The sequence below is a fragment of the Chelon labrosus genome (genome assembly GCF_963514085.1).
Source record: "Chelon labrosus genome assembly, chromosome: 2".
Taxonomy (NCBI): domain Eukaryota; kingdom Metazoa; phylum Chordata; class Actinopteri; order Mugiliformes; family Mugilidae; genus Chelon; species Chelon labrosus.
The window spans coordinates 10,105,652-10,118,727 of NC_140338.1; the positions used below are offsets into that span (position 1 = coordinate 10,105,652).

The 13,076-nt window shown below is 45.0% G+C and overlaps 1 protein-coding gene across 1 annotated transcript in view; it reads left to right on the top strand.

The window, feature by feature from the left end:
• Positions 1-12,771, top strand: part of LOC311504498 (protein tweety homolog 3-like) — a 28,059-nt gene extending 15,288 nt beyond the window's left edge. Inside the window, 14 exon segments of the mRNA XM_084567643.1 lie at positions 1,728-1,839; positions 1,937-1,988; positions 1,991-2,156; positions 2,408-2,503; positions 2,650-2,662; positions 2,665-2,724; positions 2,870-2,945; positions 3,895-3,950; positions 4,060-4,152; positions 4,285-4,377; positions 4,464-4,600; positions 6,462-6,635; positions 8,020-8,095; positions 9,625-12,771. Of these exon segments, the coding sequence (XP_084423769.1) occupies positions 1,728-1,839; positions 1,937-1,988; positions 1,991-2,156; positions 2,408-2,503; positions 2,650-2,662; positions 2,665-2,724; positions 2,870-2,945; positions 3,895-3,950; positions 4,060-4,152; positions 4,285-4,377; positions 4,464-4,600; positions 6,462-6,635; positions 8,020-8,095; positions 9,625-9,759 (1,339 nt within the window). The 3' untranslated portion in view covers positions 9,760-12,771.
• Positions 12,772-13,076: the final 305 nt, after the last annotated feature.

Below are 13,076 nucleotides of genomic sequence, written 5' to 3' on the forward strand. Positions count from 1 at the left end.
CTGACACTGAAACTTATACTGCACGTAGAAAACCTAATTTAAAGCTGTATTCTGGGCAATTTGATAATCAAAGTACTGATTAAAACTATAAAATAGAGAATAGATATTGTATAGAATCAGAAGTTGGGGTTGGTGCAGTTGGGCATCTTTGTGCTTTCTACAGAATACACTGAACAGTGGTTTATATGTTAGGTATGTTCATGGCGTGCAATGTTATTTCACATTTATTTCGTATTTAGGCAAATCAATTCGGTTTGGACTTGAATTCACCATGAACTGACTACGACATTTACTGTTTTAATCTGCTGAGCTCCTGCTGAGTGCAGTGTTGTGTGCTCATTTAGGTATGGCAAAGCATTTTAGCTTACGATGTCAGTTCATTTCAGCTGAAAATGGACTTGAGCCGAGACTAAAACAGGGCTCACTCTGAGCTAGCATCATTCTAGAACGGCTTTCTCCTCCTCAGAGGCAAAACTTTGTCTTAGTAGGAGGGTATGTGTGTTTTCTGCGGGGGGGTGTGGACTGTGTTTGCTGTCAGTTATTTGATTTCTTTACTTACTGCGCCTTACTGGAGCCCCCGACTATATATCTTATACCTCAAGCTGTTTGGTTCATAAGTTGTGAAATCCCCCGATAGGAAGCAGCGGGTATTAAACCGGATAGATGAAACTCACGGAGAGAGAACAGGAGGGCGGAGGGCGTCCTGGAGAGAGACGGGGAGTAGGGAGGGAACGGGTGGTAGGAGACGAGAAGAGGGACGGGTAAACAGAAGTGGAGGGAGATGATTTACTGTTTAAAACTGAGCTCACATGGAGGACGGGAGGCAGAACGAGATGACGTGTGCGTCGGGATACGACGAACATTTAACCGCCTCCATGCTTGTATTTATCTCTAGTCTGGTTCCTGTTTGTATTTATTGTCTTATCTCACGTGTGCACATAAAGCCCACGCAACGTAAATCCTGCTGTGACGTGAGGCTACTCAAGATCTAATGGGCTAGAATGAATCGTCTTAACAACGGCCATAAATTTCTCTCTACAAATCTGTCTGGTGTTGGTGTGCAGACGGAGGCATCATCAATGCGAGGCGCACAGTCATACACGCATGCACTCGTACAGTACACAAAGAGAGGGCAGGGGGGCACGGAAGCTTTTATGGGGTGAGGGAGAAAATAAAAAGCGTGGTCGGGAGGAGGGGTGTGCGGGGGAAAAGGGGGTTAGATGTGAGGGGTTGGTTTGCGGGGTGAACGTGGTTGAGAGGTGCTTAAGTTTAGAGGAAAGGGTGTCGGGGGGCCAGGAACCCCAGATATCGTAGCATGTGCGTTATGTGTGAACGTGGGTGCAGAGCTGCAGAAGGATCATATTATTTGCGGTCTGGTGACCCAATTATTGTGTAGACTGCCCGTGTGTGTGCGTGTGTGTGTGTGTGAATCATTCCTGGTAGCCCTGTGCTTACCCCAGGCCTGAGGCTGACACCGTAGCAAAACACACTGAGAGCTCAGTGCCACCTGTTGCTGGTTAACAGGAACTGCAACCTACAGCTCGACCGTCAGTGCTGCGGCTCCGTTGTTGGTTGTTTGCATCATGTATGAAATAGATCTGAATATGTGTGGCAGAAGAGGAGAACTGTTATTCACTAGATTCATCCATATTGATGAATTTGACTTTTCAAAGGTTGAATTAATCATTGGGTCTAACATTTGGTGCTTTCTATTTTCTGCCTCCCAGCGCTGGCATCGCTGTGGGATTCTATGGGAATGGGGAGTCGAGTGATGGAGCCAACCGTTTGGCGTACTCCCTCCGCCATGCCAACCGCACCGTATCCGGGGTGGAGAAACTGGTGAGTCATTTGCTAGTTTGCAAAACATTATTTTTTTATTTTTTGTAAAAATCCTCCCAACAACGGAATTAAAAATACGACTGATGCTTGTTTCCAGGTGTCAGACAGTGCCCTAGCCTTAAACCAGACCGTGGAGGAGAACTTGGTCCAGTGGAGACAGCCTTCCAGGATCAGACGGACTACGTGTCCATCGTCCAGAAGCTGCAGGGACAGCTGGACGAGCTGGTGAGGCTGATGGTGGACGTTCCCTTCTGGTCCAACACTGACATCTCCCTGGAGGACTTGGCCCGCAAGACGGAAGCCTTTGACTTTTACAGGTCGGTACTGACAAGTGTGAGAAACTAGTCTCTCTTTTAGTAAATACTGCTTTCAGATTATATATATAGGTTGCTGGAACCATCAAAATCACCTATGCTTACCTGGGCATAGAGTAGCAATAATTTAGAAAGCCCAAGGACTAAACCTTTTGCTTTATAGTCTCGTGATTCATTGCGTCTCTCAATCCTTGTCATGGTGTGGTGCATCCTGTATTTAAATTAATCACTGTGATACCATTGTTTATGTACAGGTGGCTGGGGTACCTTGGCCTGCTGCTCTTTGACGTGCTCATCTGTCTTCTGGTGCTGTTTGGTCTGATACGCAACTCTAGAGGCACTCTGATTGGGTACGTCGCTTTACATCACACCCCAAAGCGTTGCTCCTATTGGACGATATCACATTATGTCTAGAGCCTGGGAAATGCTCGTCATGTTGTTAAGCTGCTTTTAAAAAATATATATATATATAAATAAATATGTGTCTGTCCTTCAGAGTGTGTCTTCTGGGGGCGTTCTGACTCTGATAATCAGCTGGGGGTCTCTGGGCCTGGAACTGGCTGCCGCTGCTGTAAGTGTAACCATGGCAACACGGCCGAGCTCTCTCCCCGGCTCGGCGGTGATGTAATCTCCTACCCGCCGCTCGAGTGGAGTTTGTTCTTCTGCGTGGATGTTACTGTATGCCTGATGTGTCATGTGTGCTCAACCTCTTACAGTCGGCCAGCGACTTCTGCGTCTCCCCGGATACTTACATCACAACGGTAACCAAGGAAAACGCCGTCATCGACCAAGGTATGCGGGAACTGGTTGCAGCACGGGTTTTCAAGACTTTAAAGGCAAAGCCTGGCACATGTCTGTTTCTCATGAGCAGTTCACCCAAAGGGTAGTTTTCCTTTCTCGTATTGTTAAATTGAATAAAACTGTCACAAAATAGATTAAACAATCCAGCATTTCAAAAGGAAAAATCATAGATTGCGTCATTATTTCTTTTGTAATAATAGAAGTGCAGAAACATATAAGTCATGGGGAGAAGGGTTGGATCTCCACTGCTGTAATTTACCCCATTTTTTTTACCCAGTAAACTAATGTAAGTAGACATAGTAGGACATTGGTTAATTAACCCTCTCTGATAATGCAGATTTACAAATGAGCAGAAACAACTAGAATAGGATCCGCTTTCCTCTGTGACAGTTAAATCTCACCCTGTCATGTCGCCTCTATTTTAAGAAACGAGCGTGTGCGTTTACACGAGCACGTGTGAGCGCGTGTTTTTGCCGACGGGACCGTGTTTGATTGACGCCCTGGTCTCTAAAAGCTCCTGCTCGGTCTCTGCTGACTGTAATGCATCAGCAACCCCGTACTCCCAGCATCCCCGCTCTCCCTCCTGCCTGTCCCCGATGCATAACCCCCCCCCGCCCAAAAAAAACTAATCTGAGTACATTTTTGTTGTTCATTTAAGACGGTGATGTGATTTGTTCTATCTCTTCATCCTTTCACATCCACTCAACTGCTCCCTTTCTTGCCCTCCCCTCCCTCGTGTCGCTGTTTTCACTCATCTAATGAGTTCTGTTGTCTGTCAGTTGTTTCCGCTCTGTCTGTTTGCCGTAGAGCACAGATGTTGCCTCTGTACACACATGAAAACACATACACCATTATGTTGCTGGACTTCAAAAATCTTTTCACTGTGTATTGCAAACGTATGCATTATTGCGCTGACATGTCATTTTTGGTGGATTCCCAGACATCCTGCAGTATTACCTGAAGTGCAGCTCTGGCCAAATTAACCCGTTCCAGCAGGTAACTTAAATTAATTTTTCCTTTGCTTTGTATAAAAGTGTGAAGCGACTTATTAACCAGAATATATTCTTGTGTTTGTGCTGTTGCCGTCTCTTTGTATGTTTTGTAGAGGCTGTCAGGGAGCCACAAAGCCCTGGTGGAGATGCAGGATGATGTGGCAGAGCTACTGAGATCAGCAACGCGTGATTACCCCAACACTAAGGTGTGTGTGTGTGTGCGCGATGATCTGTCGGCCATTTGTTTTCACGGTTGAGTGGACTTGCGTCGGAGGGGACGAGATAAAAGTGGACGTGCATGAACATACATGTGGAACCTTTCGTTTTGGTGTGCGCAGGGGAGTCTCGAGCAAATCCAGTCCGTGCTGAATTCCACTGAGGTCGGTCTTCACCAGCTGACCGCCCTGGTTGACTGCCGCAGCCTACACATGGTGAGTCACTTTGTTGTGAAAGAGCAATGTCCTCAAATCACAGACTTTCGTCCAATCTGACTCCTTTTTATCTCGTCTCCTTGCAGGACTACGTGCAGGCATTGACCGGGCTGTGTTACGACGGGGTGGAGGGTCTCATCTACCTGGTTCTCTTCTCCTTCGTCACCGCTCTGATGTTCTCCTCGATCGTGTGCAGTGTGCCGCACACTTGGCCTGGCAAGAGGTAACACACACACAGACCAGTGTCCCTCATGCACAGGCCATCTATAAACTTTTACATCCCTAAATGTGTCCCTTTAGTTAAACTATTAACGACTCACATGTTACTAGCACTAACGCCTAACTGTAATAGTTAAACTGAATCCAGCTGATGGACTTGAAAACAGTGGAAAGACCCATAAATAATCAACCCGGTGCCCATGCATGTCATTCTTTTCAGTGTATTTGCCTCCTGAGCTGTCTCTCCTTTCGTACGTCTTCCTTGCCTGTCTCTGCATCCATCCGGTTTTGTTTTATCGTTTGCTGTTAGCACTGCCAGTCTGGCCGACGGCTTGTTTCGACTCTACGTTTCTACATACCTCTCATTTTCTTTTCTCCTCTACGGACTCGGAAGCACCAGTGTTGTGTTAGACCGTGTTATCACCACATTTTTTTTTTCTGTGCCCTACTTCCTCCTTCTGTTCCTTCCCTTCCTCCTCCTCCTCCTCCTCCTCCTCCTCTCTTCCCCTGTCCTGATTTGGAAATGCTTTGGGCTTCAGCGAATGATGGTGGATACTGAGGAAATTGAACTATTCTGCGGTCAAATAAACAAGTCACAATTCAGCCAACCGTACAATTCTGTGGTTAAATCTTAAAAAGACTGTAGAATACACGCGCAGTGACGGTTTTCACTCTGGTGAATGATTTTGAATAGTCAAAGCTGTGCCATATTAGCGGAGTGTTTCACGCTTGTTTTGTTGGGTTCATGAATCACCAGCAGTGCCAGTACATGGCCCAGCAGGTATTCAGCAGTAACTGTCCCTGAATTCGAGAAGAAAAAGCTGTTCACTGGGTTGTTTCCTTAATAGACTGACTGCGCTGCAACTGCTGAGTCTGTTTTTATGGGCTGCTCAGCTTTAACCCCATTTTGGTTGAATGAGTGAAAGTCCTCCACCTGGTGGCCAGTCACGGTAGTAGCATCTCCTCCACCGCACTGTCTCTGTTAACAGCAGGGCTCATGTGGAAATATTCATACACCACCTACCTCTTTACTCTCTGAAGTATTTCTAGTCCGATATGGCATTTATACGTATGTGGACAGCTGATACAGAGGAAAATAAAGTCTCGTCGCGCACATGCATTCTTGTGACCGACCCCCTCACTTTATAAAAAAAACAGCGCATTTCTGTAGCCGGAGATCCAACTTCCAAATCAGCACATATCTTATTTGATGCCTCATCCTGTTACGTCGCTGGCCGTTTCACATTTTTGACCATTTTATGTCTGAAAATGGTTTGCCCAAATCAGCCACATTATCTCCCTTTTTTTCTTGATGTTTTTTTTTTATTGCTTTTATTTCCATGGAGCACACAGATGCATGACTTATTATCGAAAAATAATTAAAAAAAATAAAGGAGTCTTGACGTTTGATGTTGTTTGAACAATTTGACACGGACGGTAAATACCTAGAGGAAGTTCTTCTGTGTCAGTAGGGGATATGACTGCATGACCAAAATGACTGCATGCTTTTACTTATTAAAAGGAGAATATTTAAGAGTCTGCTGCTTTCTTACAGTTTGATATTATGTAAGGACACACGGCGATAAAAGACAACTCTGGACCCCACTGTAGATGAATGCTGCCCATGTTCATTTTCTTCTTGTTCAGCTGCCTTGGGGCTGGAGGCATGGCCTTTCCCAGTCTTTTGTATCCGGGGGGGGGGGGGACTCCTGGTAGAACAAGTACACCTCCCCCTCTCCTAACCTCCTCTTCAACCACTTGTTTACACTCTGTTGTCTCTCTCGGATCTCCCTCCCCCTCTACCTTTCCCCCCCCCCTGTCCATCATGCCCTCTCGTGCCCTGCCCCTACCCCGGCCAATTGAAGGACGGATGAGGAGGACGGAGAGGACGAGTCGGGTGCCTCACGCGGGGGTGTGCACGATAACCTGTACCGCGTTCACATGCCCAGTCTCTACAGCTGTGGCTCCAGCTACGGTAGCGAAGCTAGCCTGCCCGCTACAGCCCACACTGTCAGCAATGCCCCCGTCACTGAATACATGTGAGTTAGCACCCACTGCCTGCCATAGGTAGCTGATGCTTGCCCCCCCCTGTGACCCAGTCTAGCAGCGTAGCCATGCTCTCTGCCTGCGATATGATAAGTTAGAATAGCTATTTTTATTTTTTTATATATATTTATGGCTCGCATGTCCATTGTGACACTCGGTGGGTCAGAACCCGTCACTAGCTTTCTCTTTTTGATGCTGATAGAAACATAGACGTTTGCTGTATCAGTCAGGCTGCCTGTTTAAGCTCACCATGTAAGCAAAACCTGACGCAAAATAAAAGTGATGTTTGCACTTCATAGCATAAGTTAATAACTTCACACTGCTTGCTATAAGTTGTTGCCACAGGACTGAATCGCTTGCTCTGTGTACAACAGAAATAAGCATATACCGCTATTTTCGCACTGCTGCTGCTCCTTAGGCTTATCGAGCACAATAGTTGGAGCCATAAACTGTGCTTGTATAATTTTGCTTTAGAGTCTGGACCGTTGTTTATCCAGTTTGGACCATTATCAACGTCTGTTTGTTCAACAGTACTGACAACCAAACCGTACGCAGCTGTAGATTGATTCATTCTACGGTCCAGGTTGCCAGACGTTTTGGTTTTGGTCCATTCCAGATCGTTCCTTCTGTTGAATATTTCATTAGCTTGACTCAAAGCTGAACTCTCAGTGCATAACAGAGCAGTCTTATGCAAGTTATTTCTCCCCCCCTGGCATGTTTGTTCAGTTTGAATTATCTGTCAGCGGAACCAGATGCCAAAGGATCAGATTCACACAGTCCTGAGAAATTAGCTGAAAAAACGTATATATTTACAGATAAAGAACCAAAGCATTTGACACATTTCATTTAAAAGCAGAGCTTCAAGTGTGTGCAGACTAGTTTTTGTTTTTAAGAAAAGGCTTTGGTGTAGCTTCAACAGTTTGGTCTGTCCCAGCTACTGTGTCCTTGTTAGAACTGTAGCTCCTCCCATACACACAGTGTCTCCGTGCATTAATAATATATATATATATATATTTGTATATATATATATTTTAGTATTTACAGCGCTAACCTAACATGGACTGAAATTGAAGATAGCAGTATAGTTCATTTAGAATATATGCCAAAGACCGGATTCCTGTGGCTACCAACAATGATAAGAGCACTATTAAGAGAATATTTTTCCTTTTGTTCATTGTTTAGAAAGAGTAATAACTATGTTGGACTGCGGCAGAGGTATTTATCCCCTTGCTATATGGTACCAAGCTCAAGTCCCTTGTTTGTAGTTTCTAATTGAGGCCATTTTGTGGTAATGTTGAGCAGTCCACACGTCAACAACAGATCAAGAGCTCAGCGGCAGGGTGAACACATGCAGTAACCTCTTATTCTATAATGCAGGAGCCAGAACGCAAACTTTCAGAACCCTCGGTGTGAGAACACCCCCCTGATTGGCAGGGAGTCCCCTCCACCCTCTGTAAGTGCACACTTTCTAGAACACACTCTCCCTCAGCTATCTTCCAATACCCACAGTGCAGCTGGGAAATACCGAAAAAAAGCCCACAGAGATGGCAGCTTTATTACCGTAGGTGTAATCAGTCACTAGCATGGCGTAAATCATCCGCTATCCCTTTCTCAGATGTTTTATCATAGCGTGCTATGTGTGGATATTGGAAGGTAGTCCCCCTATCCCTACACCACTGCAAGTGTCCTCTGTGCTCAAACTAGATCATGGATCGCCTTCATGAAGGTCATTTTGGCAGCCTGGGGTAACTGGAAGCTTGAAAACGAAGCCCGTTGTTAGTCGGATTCGCTTCAAAAGAGGGGGTTGACTGTTTTATAGGTGCAATCGTTGGGTCACTCCAGACACAAAGTTGTCCTCTATTTCTGATGTAAAAAGTCCGGCTGGGTTCACCGTGGCTGTCAGTGCTGTGTGAGGAGAACTTTGCAAGACCACACAATGTTCATTTCTGCTGCTGTGCGGCTCAGAGACATTGTTCAACCTCAATGGTGGACTGTTGTGGCTTTGACAAGGTGCTGCTGGGCCTGTAGTTGTGGGCGTTGTTCCTGGCAATATCAACATCTTTACACAACAACACTGTCAACTGACAAAACTATTTATCAAACCTAGCATGATTACTCTTGAAATCCTTTCAGAATGCATTCCTTGGTCCGACCGATCCCCGCGGTCCAGCCTAGTACATTTTGACAGTTCTGCCCCCCGAGCCCAAAAAAACCTCTAAAGTTCCTGCTCCCCCTTCCCCCTTCCCTGTTCCCACAGTGTGTCTATGTGTGCATTTTCTGGTCCAGGTGTATGTGTCCTCTGTTTCTGTGCCCCCCCTCTCACCCTTCACCATTGAACAGCCACAGGAGCACTTATTTCCCTCAACACCTCCACTGTTGAAACAAAATGGCCACGGCTCATCCTCCTTAGACAGGGCCGTTGACCCCCGGGGGCCGGCGTCCTGCTGCGGAGCTGCTCTTCTGTCTCCTGCAGTGATGTGGAAACCAGAGGCCTCCAGCTGTGACTAGCTAGGTGTTCACCAGAGACCACTAACTCATACCAGGCTAACCTACTACATCAGAAGTAGAGCACTAACTACCAAAGAACCACATCTGCTAATTTACAGTAACATCATCCAAAACCTAATCAGCTGTTATAATATAATCAATAACTGTTGTAATCAAACCCGGCTGTCCAAATGACTGGTCACTGTATTTCAGCTGTACATGTGTGTTTGCATTCACCTCTCATTTCACCATCTATCTATCTATCTATCTATCTATCTATCTATCTATCTATCTATCTATCTATTTATCTGTCTATCTAGAGTATAAATAAGTGTTAATCATGCTCCATCATTGGTTCCCATTTCTTCTTCTTGTCCTTTTTCCTGTTTTTCTTTCTCCCTGCTTTTCATTGTTTCCAACTCTCGTCTCTTGCGCTTCTTTCCCTCCTTCCTCTGTGTCCTCTCTCTCTCTCTCTTTCTCTTTCTCTCTCTTTAGTACACCTCCAGTATGAGAGCGAAGTACCTGGCCACCAACCGACCGGACCAGAACCGACGCTCCGTTCCCAACGACCAACTGGACCCCTCTAGCCGGCCTCACCCCGCCGCCCGACCACAGTCCTCCGTCCACTAGAGACCAGTTCAGCCACCTACTGCCTGAATCCAGTTCTCACAGCCAATACCGAGACCCGACGCGGCGCTCAGCCACAGCTGAGTGCTCTCAATCACTAACGGGACCCCTGGTTTGTCAAGGTCCGCTCAGTTTCACCAACACCCGCCGGTTCACCAGAAACACCACACCCAGCCAGAACCCATCCACCGGGCACCACAGAGTAAAACGGACTGCACTTTATCAGATCCCATCCTGAACGACCACCATTTCCACCTTCAAGCTCCGGCTCATCGACACACACACACTCGAGCCGCCGCGACGGCTCGCATCCACGCATAACCCACGATGCACAGCAACGACAGCACCTCGCCACAGTTTCTATTTTTCAAATATCTCCGCCTCCGCTGGATTCTGTTCACTGCCTTCCAGCCGAGGCCCCTACTACGCCACTCTCAAACCTCCTGACGCACCCGAGCCGCACACTCGCACACAGACAAGCGCACACACAAGCACACACACACACACTGTACAGAGCTGTACATAGCGAATATGTGCTTTATTCTGATTTCATGAAAAAGTAGACTGTTGAATCCTTACTGGTCATGTGGCGTGCTGCGTGTTAACTATGGAGATTTTTTTCGCTGTATCTTTCATGCAAACACATACACAACTAGGCGGATAGTCTAACCGAACACTCATCCGTGTAAATAATAAGCCAGTGAATCGGAAAAGCCATGTTTTAGATAGAAACTCTAAATTCTCTCTTTAGCGTAACATACGTTGTCGTCAAAGACTCGAGTCGTGAGCTCTAAAAGGCGCGTCCACGTCTCCTTCCGCACTCGTTTACGTGCACATACAGTACATGCACAAATTAATGCATTTTTTTTTTTTGTTTGTTTGTTTTTTCAAATTTGAGCCAGAAATCCTGTCGCGAAAGAACTGCTTTGAACTTTGGGAAATGGAGTCAGAGGCAGTGGACATGAAAAAAAAAAAAGGCTCAACCTGTGCCAAAAAAAATGAGCGATAAAATGAAGAGAACGCCTGATTCTGTCCTCATCTCCCACCGCGTGCCCGGAAAGACTCAACAAAGGGAAAACAAAAAAAAAAAAAAAAAAGAAAAACTTCACAGGGAATGTTTTGCCCTTCCAGATACGAGGGAACGGGAAAGACTCCTGTGGAGGAGAGATAAATGTGACGACACATTTGCCAGGTGCTATATGTAAAGCAGTCGAGGTGATCGGGACTGAAGAGGGACGAAAACCTTTTTGTTACTTTAATGTTTAATTCTTTTGTTTTTTCATTCAGGGATGTGATCAGGAATATAAAAAGCAGTATACAAGGAATGGAAATTGTCTCCTGAAACCTCCCGGAAAAGAAAAAAGAAAAAATATTTCCCTGATAAGTAACGTTACAGTTTTCCAAAATCAAGAACAGTGGGTGTTATTTTTTTTTAATTTTATTTAAGCTAACATTCAGGATGTGATACTGTGACCAACTAGTATACTGATTCTTCTTCAATACTGTTTTTTCTTTTCTTTTTTTTTAATTATGTTAACTGGTGATGAGTCTTATTTTCTTTCTTTCTTCCTTTCTTTCATTTTTATATATTTTTATTTTTACCCACAAGCACAAATTCTCTTCAAGGTGACTTTGCGAGATGGAGAAGTAAAACTCACTGCCTGCGACACTGCCAGTGGCTTTTCCTCCCCGCTCCTGAAGCTGTACAGTGTATAGAAACAGTAGTCGTGAACCCGTGTGTGTGTGCGTGAGTGTGTGTGTGTGTGTGTGTGTGACATCACTGCAGCGTGATTGGCCATCGCTCTATCTCAAGTGTTAACTCCGTGTGAGTTCAGTGATCAGTGGCAGTCCTCGCTTCGCCGGGCTGCGCACACGTACGCGCTTCACAAACACACACAACCCACGCTGCAGTCGTCGTACAAAATGCATCGTCTCCTGCTTCTTTCCCCCTCCGTTTACATTCACCCGTAGAGCTGTAGTAACTGCACGCCCCTTCCTCCGCGCTGATTTGCATTACGGGTGATGTTATAGGTGGTAAACGCATTTCAGAGAAAAAAACAAAAGGAAAAATAATTAAAAAAAAACATTAGCTGAGCGAGCAGAGCCCTAACATCCAAACACCTTTTCCTGTACAGCATTTTAATATTGTATTATTAATCAACGACCACTTCTCTCGTATTGGCGAGACAATCTTACATGTGTGATTTTACTAGAAAAGGAAAATGTCCACGTGATGGTAACAATGCTACCTATGGTTTAGTACTTTACAGTGTTTTATTGCACCATTTATTGGACGCAGACAGTGTTAAGACCCGCGGGACTAGTCGCTGATTTAATGGCCTTTCATAATGTTTTTAAACTCTTACAACACTCTTCATATCACGACATGTTTTCTTTTTTTTTTTTTTTTTTTTCTTTTTTTAATTCTTCTCTGTCTTGTAAAAATCAGACGTTAAAGATAAAACAATAGCTAGCTGTTTTGTAGGAGAATTAAAGGGGGCGAGAGCAGCGTTTTTCCTCTCTTATTAATGGTGAATGACTCTCTTGTCTTGCAATGTTTTAATAAGACTATTCCAGTGTGGTCTGCACGCCTGACCTGAAGGTGTATATGAAGTCCCGCGCAATGCTTTCAGAGATCTGACCAAAATCTGGCACAGTATGTCTAAAAAGAAGAAGAAGAAAACAACCACGGTCATGTTTAAGAGTCAGTATGTGTGTGTATATGTGTGTGTGTGTGTGTGTGTGTGTGTGTGTGTGCGGTATTGACGGGACTTCAAATACACCTCCTGTCCAGATGTGAGAGACAAGACAATGTTTTCTATGGCTGTTTTTATTTTCTGATGGTTTAACTAAGATATTAATGATATACATGTCGAAACTGTGGTAATGAAATCATTCAGCCTGGAATAAATGTTTTAAAAAAAAAACTACAAAAAAAAGAAATTAAAGCAACTTTAACGTAAAAATCAAGACCGTCGCTTCTTTTTATCGCTTTTTATATCCAAGGAGACAATACAGGATTGATAAGTGTTCTCCTGAAACACCTTACACAAGACTGTGATGTTATCTGAATATCTGGCGTGTGCATTTTTATATTAGTCTCCTTGTCATAACCCACATTACCGCCGTACTCAGCCTCCATCACCTTATTATTGATGGGATTCATTCCAGTGTGTCGTCTCCCGCTTAATGACCGTCAACAACGAGGCAGCACCAATTATGTCGAGGAGTGGAGCGTGAAAGTGACTGATGATTGATGGCGATGAAATGAGAGAAATACACCTCTATTAATCTCGACTCATCCCGACACTTTCCACGGT